The following is a 9,469-nucleotide window of genomic DNA, read 5'->3' as shown; positions in this document are numbered from 1 at the left end:
AGTAGCTGGGGACTACAGGTCATTATTTCCGGCTATTTTTTGTATTTCTTAGTAGAGACGGGGTTTCACCGTGTCAGCCAGGATGGTCTCGATCTCCTGACCTCGTGATCCGCCCATCTCGGCCTCCCAAAGTGCTGGGATTACAGGCTTGAGCCACCGCGCCCGGCCAGAAAGGGTTTTTAAAAATGCAGCTCCCCTGTAGTCCCAGCTACTCGGGAGGCTGAGGCAGGAGAATGGCATGAACCCAGGAGGCGGCGGAGCTTGCAGTGAGCGGAGATGGCGCCACTGCACTGCACTCCAGCCTGGGCGACAGAGAGAGACTCCGTCTCAAAAAAAGAAGAAGAAGAAAAAAAAAAAGCAGCTCCCAGCAGGGCATAGGGGTGCATGCCTGTAATCCTAGCGCTTTGAGAGGCCGAGGCAGGCGGATCACTTGAGCTCAGGAGTTCAAGACCAGCCTGGGCAACATGGTGAAACCCCATCTCTACAAAAAATAAAAAAATTAGCCCAATGTGGTGGCGCATGTCTGTAGTTCCAACTAGTCCGGAGGCCGAGATGGGAGGATTGCTTGAGCCTGGGAAGCGAAGATTGCAGTGGGCCACTCTACTCCATCTTGGGTGACACAGTGAGACCCAAAAAAAAGAAAGAGAGAGAAAGAGAGAAGGAAAGGAAGGAAGGAAGGAAGCAAGCAAGAAAGGAAGGAAGAGAGAGAGAGAAAGAAAGAAAGAGAAATGCATCCCCCATTAAAAAAAAAAAGAAATCCAGGTGTGGTGGCTCATGCCTATATAATCCCAGTACTTTAGGAGGCTGAGGCGGGTGGATCACCCGAGGTCAAGAGTTTGAGACTAGCCTGGCCAACATGGTGAAACCTTGTCTCTACTAAAAATATAAAAATTAGCTGGCATAGTGGCAGGTGCCTATACTTCCAGCTACTTGGGAGGCTATGGCAGGAAAATTGCTTAAACCTGGGAGGCAGAGGTTGCAGTGAGCCAAGATCGTGCCACTGCACTCCAGCCTGGGCAACAGAGGGAGAGTCCGTCTGAAAAAGAAAAAAAAAAAAAAAAGCCAGGTGCAGTGGCTCATACCTGTAATTCCACCACTTTGGGAGGCTGAGGCAGGAAGTTCACTTGAGGCCTGGAGTTCAAGACCAACCTGGGCAACATAGCAAGACCTCATCTCTCTCTCTATATAAAGCAACTTCCTGTTTCTATTTGGAAGGGGTTTTTGGCATGCATCGAGTGCACAACTTTTCAGTTACCTCCCACAGGTCTCCATCCTAAACCTTTTAAGTCTGTGAGCAGAAGGGACTAGGTATATGTGAGTTTTTTTTTTTTTTTTTTTTTTTGAGACAGAGTCTTGCTCTGTCATCCAGTATGGAATACCGTGGAGTACAGTGGTGCGATCTCAGCTCACTGCAACTTTTGCCTCCCAGGTTCAAGTGATTTTCCTACCTTAGCCCCCTGCCCCCAGTAGCTGGGATTACAGGCATGCACCACCATGTCCAGCTTTTTTTTTTTTTTTTTTTTTTGCATTTTTAGTAGGGACGGGGTTCTACCATGTTGGTCAGGCTGATCTCGAACTCCTGACCTCAAAAGATCCGCCTGCCTTGACCTCCCAAAGTGTTGGCATTACAGTTGTGAGCCATTGCGCCCAGCCATATGTGAGTCTTTCTAGATCACAGAACAAACAGATAGTTTTAAATTGGTGCACAAACAGTTCTAGGGCTATGCTTCTTTGGAACAATTGAGAAAAGGGGAGGGAACATCTAGTTCCCATTTTCTCTCCAAAAGGGGCGTACAGTACACTTCCAGTGGCTACTTGATGACCTAACAGCGAAGAAACTTGCACCAGGGAGATCATGGAGCAAACAAACAATAGCCCTATTACAGCTTTAGCAAGGGAACTTCGTGAAACTTTCCTCTGGCTCACCCCTTAAATAAATCCAGGTCTACTCATTCTTCCAGGAAGGAGCTTGGCCATGCACTGAGTGCCACAACTTCTATGGCTCCAACCCTGGGGACTGTCTCCTTAATGACCTAGCTCTTGAAGTTAATGGAGCTTTGCATTGCTGGGTGGGCTGAGACCACAGAAAATGAAGAGGTGAACATATAATAGGCACGCTTCCAACAGCTATTTCCCCAGGATCAGAAGGCACAACCTGGATGTTAGCATAGGCATTTGCCACAGATCTTCTCCTCAGCTTAGTGGAGACAGAATGGGAGATAGACACCTGTATTCAGCTTTACCATAAAGATAGAAGTAGCTGAAACACACACACAACACTCCAACATTTCCAACTACATCTACAGAGCCTGGCTCCTGCCTTCCTGGTCTGAGAATACTGAAATGATATGACATAAACTCCAGGGGGCCACCAAAAACAGAATAGAGGCCTGGACAAACACAAAGACTTGAGAGGTACCTTAAAATCTCTGGTCAGACAGATAGGTGAGAGCCTTCTTCTACACGAGGCCAGTCGGACAAGACTGAGAGAGATAGTGATATGGTCAGGCTTTGTGTCCCCAGCCAAATCTCATCTTGAAGTATAATCTTTATAATTCCCATGAGTCAAGAGAGAGATGAGGTGGAGGTAACTGAATCATGGGGGCAGTTTCCCCCATGCTGTTCTTGTGATAATGAGTGACTTCTCAGGAGATCTGATAGTTTTATAAGGAGCTCCTCCCCCTTTTCTTGGCACTTCTCCTTCCCGCCGCCTTGTGAAGAAGGTGCCTTGCTTCCTCTTCGCCTTCAGCCATGATTGTAAGTTTCCTGAGGCCTACCCAGCCATGCTGAACTTTGAGTCAATTAAACCTCTTTCCTTTATAAGTTACACAGTCTTGGGAAGTTCTTTATAGCAGTATGAAAACGGACCAACACAGATAGTTATTTTATCTTATGTGCAGAAACCAACACAGAAAGTCAAAGAAAATGAAGAAATAGAGGAATATGTTCTAAATAAAAGAACAAGAAGAATATCCAGAAACTGACCTGAGTGAAGTGGAGATATGTGATTTACCTGATAGAGAATTCAAAATAATGATCATGGAGATGCTTACTGAGGTCAGGGGAGCAATGTAAGAACAAACTGAAAATTTCAATAAAGAGACAGGAAGTATTTAAAAAGTAAATAATAGAGCTGAAGAATACTGTAACTGAAATGAAAAAAATCAATAGAGGGGTTTAATAGTAAACTAGATCAAGTAGGAAAAAAAAATAGTGAATTTGAAGACAGGTTACTGGAAATTACAAAATCTGAGGACCAAAAAGGAAAAAATAATTAAAAAAGAGTGAGGATAATTTAAGAGACTTATGGACCACCATGAAGCATAACAACATACACATTATCAGTATGTCAAAAGGAGAAAACAAAGAGAAAGGGCTAGAAAACATATTCAAAGAAATAATGGCAGAAAACCCCCCAAACCTGGGGAAAGAAATAGAAATCCAGATCCAGGAAGCCCAAAGGACATCAAATAAGATTAATCCAAAGAGACCCGCATCGAGACACATCATAATCAAACTGTCAAAAGTTAAAGACAAAGAGAGAGTTCTGAAAGCAGCAAGGGAAAAGTGAAATATTACACGCAAGGAAACCCATAAGATTATCAGTGGGTTTTCAGCAGAAACCTTGCAAACCAGAAAGAAGTAGACTAACATATTCAAAATCCTCATAGGAAAAATAAATTTTAATCAAGTACAATACAAAGTAACCCTGTCTCCCAAAAAGGGAGAATGATAAAGACTTCCTCAGACTAACAAAAGCTGAGAGAATGTATCACCACTAGATCTGTCTTATGAGAAATGCTAAAGGGAGTTATTTAAGTTAAAGAAGAGAATGTTAATTTAGTAGCATGAAAATATATGAAAGTATAAAACTCACTGGTAAAAGTAAGTACGTTGTCAGGCCTGACGTGGTGGCTCACACCTGTAATCCTAGCCAACGCAGGTGGATCACCTGAGATCAGGAGTTTGAGACCAGCCTGGCAAACATGGTGAAACCCTGCCTCTACTAAAAACACAAAAATTAGCTGGGCACATGCCTGTAATTCCAGCTATTTGGAGGGCTGAGGTAGGAAAATCACTTGAACCCTGGAGGCAGAGGTTGCAGTGAGCTGAGATCATGAGACTGCACTCCATCTTGGGTGACAGAGCAAGACTCTGTCTCCAAAAAAAAAAAAAAAAAAAAAAAAGTATGTTGTCAAATTAAAAATATTTAAATACTATAATGGCAGTAGGTAAATCAACTTTACATCTCTAGATAAAGGTTGAAAGATCCTAGCTACTTGGGAGGCTGAGGCAGGAGAATTGCTTGAACCCAGGAGGTGCAGGTTGCAGTGAGCTGAGATCGCACCATGGCACTCAAGCTTGGGCAACAAGAGGGAAACTCTGTCTCAAAGAAAAAAAAAGTTGAAAGAAAATCTAGTTAAAACAAGTAAAGCTACAGCACTTTGTTAAGAATACAAATTATTGGCCGGGCGCGGTGGCTCAAGCCTGTAATCCCAGCACTTTGGGAGGCCGAGACGGGTGGATCACGAGGTCAGGAGATCGAGACCATCCTGGCTAACACGGTGAAACCCCGTCTCTACTAAAAAATACAAAAAACTAGCCGGGCGAAGTGGCGGGCGCCTGAAGTCCCAGCTACTTGGGAGGCTGAGGCAGGAGAATGGCGTGTACCCAGGAGGCGGAGCTTGCAGTGAGCTGAGATCCGGCCACTGCACTCCAGCCTGGGCGACAGAGCAAGACTCCGTCTCAAAAAAAAAAAAAAAAAAAAAAGAATACAAATTATTTAACTTTAGAGAGCTGAGGCAGGAGGATCACTTGAGCTCAGGAGTTTGAGACCAGCCTGGGCAACATAGTGAGACCTTGTCTCTACTACACAGGTGTAATTTGTACCTGTACCTGTATAGGTAATGTAATGATATTGACAAAGAAATTTAAGACAAGAATTGTTAAGAGACAAAGGAAGTCATTTAAAAGTGATAAAAGGGTCAATCCATCAAGAAGACATAGCAAATATAAATATAAATGCAACTACCAACACAGCCCAAAACACATGACGCAAAAAATAACAGAATTGAGGAGAGAAATATATTATTCAACAATAACAGTTGGAGATTTCCATATCCCACTACCAGTAGTATTTAGAAAAACTAGGCAGTAGAGAACTTGAACAACACTATAAACCAACTAGACCTATCAGATATCTACAGAACACTCCAACCAAACAGCAGAATACTCTTCTCAAGTACACATGGAACACTATATTTTGAGCCATTAAAAAAGGTATCAATAAATTAAAAATAATTGAAATAGAAGAAAATATCTTCCCTGATCACAATGGAATGACATTAAAAAATAAGAAAAGAACATTTAGGAAATTTACAAGTATGTATAAATTAAATATACTCCTAAATAACCAGTGAGTTAAAGTGTAAATCACAAGGAAAATTAGAAAATGCTTTAAGATGAATGAAATGAAAACACAAAATACCAACACCTATGAGAGGTAACTAAAACAGTGCTTGGAGAGAAATTTAGATTTGTAAATGTCATATAAAAGAAGAATAATCTTAAGTCAATAAGCTAACCTACTACCTTTAAAAAAAAAAAACAAAAAAAACAAAAACAAAAAAACAGAGAAAGGGTTGGTTGCAGTGGCTCATGCCTATAATCTCAACACTTTGGGAGACCGAGGTGGGTGAATCACTTGTGCTCAGGAGTTCAAGACCAGCCTGGGCAGCATGGCGAAGCACCGAAAATACAAAAATTGGCCAGGCGTGGTGGCATGTACCTGTAGTCCCAGATACTTGGGAGCCTGAGGTAGGAGAATCGCTTGAGCCTGGGAGGTGGAGGTTGCAGTGAGCCAAGATGGCACTGCACTCCAGCCTGGGCGACAGAGTGAGACCCTGTCTCAAAACAAAACAAAACAGAAAAAGATGAGCAAAATAAACTAGGAAAAAGAAGGAAATAATAAAGATTAGAGCAAAAATAAATGGAATAGAGGATAGAAAAACACCAAAAATCAACAAAATCAAGTTAGTTCTTTAAAAAGATCAACAAAACTGATGAGCTTAAGCTAGATTGATCAAGAAAAAAGGAGAGAAGAATCAAATCAATAAAATCAGGAATGACAAAGGGAAGATCAGTATTGACCTTACAGAAATATAAAGGATTATAAGGGAATAGTATAAAAAATTGTATGCAACATATTAGATAACAATGATAAAATGAACAAATTCCTATAAAGTCACAAACTACCAAAGATAACACAAGAAGTAAAGAATACAAATAGACCTGTGACAAGTAAAGAGGTTGAGTTAGTAATTTTAAAATTTCCCACAAAGAAAATTTCAGACCCAGATGGCCTCAGTGGTAGTTTCTACAAAATGTTACTTATTTTTATTTATTTATTTATTTTATTTTATTTTATTTTATTTTATTTTAAAGACAAGGTCTCGCTCTGTCACCCAGGCTGGAGTGCAGTGGCATGATCACAGCTTCCTGCAGCTTCAACCTCTTGGGCTCAAGCAATCCTCTCACCTCAGCTTCCCAAGTAACTGGGATTACACGTGCATACCACCATGCCTGGCTGATTTTTTTTTATTTTTAGTAGAGACAAGGTTTTCCAGGTTGGTCTCGAACTCCTGAGCTCAAGTGATTCTCCCACCTCTGCCTTTCAAAGTGCTGGGATGACAGGCATGAACCACCGCACCTGGCTCAAATGTTTAAAGAACAATTCACACCAATCCTTCACAAACTCTTTCAAAAAATAAAAGGAGGAAATATTTCTCAACTCATTCTGTAAGTTTTATTATATGAGCCAGTATTACCCTATTATAAAATCGGACACAGATATCACAAGAAAAGAAAACACAGATCAATATTCCTTATGAATTAAGATGTAAATCTTCTTAACCAAATACTAGCAAACTGAATCCAGCAACATGTCAAAAGTATATACTATTACCAAGCAGGATTTATTCCAGGAATGGAAGTTGGTTTAGCATCCAAAAATCAATTGATGTTCACCATATTATTAGAATAAAGGACAAAAACCACGTGATCATCTCTATTAGTGAAGAAAATCTTGTTTGACAAAATTCAATATCCTTTAATGATTAAACAAACGCTGAACAAACTAGAAGTAGAAGAGAACTCAACCCAAAACCCAATGAAGAGCATCTCTGAAAAAAACACATAACATCGTATTCAATGGTGAAAGGTTTTCACCCTAAGATCAGGAATAAGAAAGGGATATGCACTCTTACCGTGTCTATTTAACATTGTACTGAAGGTTGTAGCTAGGGCTATTATTCAAGAAGAAAGAAATAAAAGGTATCCAAATTGGAAAGCAAGAAGTGAAACTATTTTGCCCTATGGATGATATGATATTGTACATGAGTCTCGAGGAATTCATAAAACCATCATCACTAATTAAATGAATTCAACAAGTTTCAGGATACCAGGATGAAAGTGGCTTACAAAAATCGCTGGCTGTGGTCAAGCCTATCCCAGCATCTTTGGGAGGCCGAGACGGATGGACACTTAGGTCGGGAGATCAGACCATCCTGGCTAACACAGTGAAACCCCATCTCTAAAAATACAAACCAGTCGGCTAGAAGCCCAGGTCCCAGCTACTGGAGGCTGAGGCAGGAGAATGGCGAACCCAGGGAGGCATGGAGCTGTGCCAGCTGAGATCTGGCCACTGCACTCCAGCCTGGCAAGAAAGCCAGACTACCAAAAAAAAAGAAAATACAAAAATCAATTGTATTTTTATACACTAGCAGTGAACAATTATGAAAATGAATTTATGAATATGATTCCATTCATAATAGTATAAAAAGAATAAAATATGTAGGAATAAGTTTAACAAAAGTAAAAGTTACAAGTAATAGACTTGTAACTATAAAACATTGTTGACTGCCTGTGGACGCTGCCGAAGAAACATCGTGAAAGTCTCTCTTCTCCCTGCCATCATGTCTAAGTCAGAGTCTCCTAAAGAACCCGAACAGCTGAGGAAGCTCTTCATTCGAGGGATGAGCTTTGAAACAACTGATGAGAGCCTGAGGAGCCATTTTGAGCAATGGAGAACACTCACGGACTGTGTGGTAATGAGAGATCCAAACACCAAGCGTTCCAGGGGCTTTGGGTTTGTCACATATACCACTGTGGAGGAGGTGGATGCAGCTATAAATGCAAGGCCACACAAGGTGGACGGAAGAGTTGTGGAACCAAAGAGAGCTGTCTCAAGAGAAGATTCTCAAAGACCAGGTGCCCACTTCACTGTGAAAAAGACATTTGTTGGCAGCATTAAAGAAGACATGGAAGAACATCACCTAAGAGATTATTTTGACCAGTATGGGAAAATTGAAGTGATTGAAATCATGACTGACCGAGGCAGTGGCAAGAAAAGGGGCTTTGCCTTTGTAACCTTTGATGACCATGACTCCGTGGATAAGACTGTCATTCAGAAATACCATACTGTGAATGGCCACAACTGTGAAGTTAGGAAAGCCCTGTCAAAGCAAGAGATGGCTAGTGCTTCATCCAGCCAAAGAGGTCGAAGTGGTTCTGGAAACTTTGGTGGTGGTCGTGGAGGTGGTTTCGGTGGGAATGACAACTTTGGTTGTGGAGGAAACTTCAATGGTTGTGGTGGCTTTGGTGGCAGCCGTGGTGGTGGTGGATATGGTGGCAGTGGGGATGGCTATAATGGATTTGGTAATGATGGAAGCAATTTTGGAGGTGGTGGAAGCTACAATGATTTTGGCAATTGCAACAATCAGTCTTCAAATTTTGGACCCATGAAGGGAGGAAATTTTGGAGGCAGAAGCTCTGGCCCCTATGGCGGTGGAGGCCAATACTTTGCAAAACCACAAAACCTAGTTGGCTATGGCAGTTCCAGCAGCAGCAGTGGCTACGGCAGTGGCAGAAGATTTTAATTAGGAAACAAAGCTTAGCAGGAGAGGAGAGCCAGAGAAGTGACAGGGAAGCTACAGGTTACAACAGATTTGTGAACTCAGCCAAGCACAGTGGTGGCAGGGCCTAGCTGCTACAAAGAAGACATGTTTTAGACAAATACTCATATGTGTATGGGCAAAAAACTTGAGGACTGCATTTGTGACTAATTGTATAACAGGTTATTTTAGTTTCTGTTCTGTGGAAAGTGTAAAGCATTCCAACAAAGGATTTTAATGTAGATTTTTGTTTTTTGCACCCATGCTGTTGATTGCTAAATGTAATAGTCTGATCGTGACACTGAATAAATGTCTTTAAAAAAAAAAATTGTTGAAAGACATTAAAAACCTAAATACATAGAAACAAATATCGTGTTCATCAGTCAGAATACCTAATATTGTTAACATGGCAATACTCCCCCAAACTGATCTACAGATTCAACTCAAGACCTGTCAAAAATCCCAGCTGTCTTTTTTGTAGAAATTGACAACCTGGGCCGGGCGCGGTGGCTCAAGCC

General features: G+C 41.4%; 1 protein-coding gene across 1 annotated transcript; it reads left to right on the top strand.

Moving 5' to 3' along the window:
- Positions 1 to 7,922: 7,922 nt before the first annotated feature.
- On the top strand, positions 7,923 to 9,264 carry LOC101002653 (heterogeneous nuclear ribonucleoprotein A1-like). Its single transcript, XM_009186850.3, has one exon. It carries the CDS (start codon positions 7,974 to 7,976, stop codon positions 8,934 to 8,936), a length of 963 nt encoding a protein of 320 aa, XP_009185114.1. The 5' UTR covers positions 7,923 to 7,973; the 3' UTR covers positions 8,937 to 9,264.
- Positions 9,265 to 9,469: the final 205 nt, after the last annotated feature.

Source organism: Papio anubis, chromosome 12 (genome assembly GCF_008728515.1).
Source record: "Papio anubis isolate 15944 chromosome 12, Panubis1.0, whole genome shotgun sequence".
NCBI classification, from domain to species: Eukaryota; Metazoa; Chordata; class Mammalia; order Primates; family Cercopithecidae; genus Papio; species Papio anubis.
Note: the sequence above shows the minus strand (reverse complement) of the source record. Positions and strands in the feature narration are given on the sequence as shown.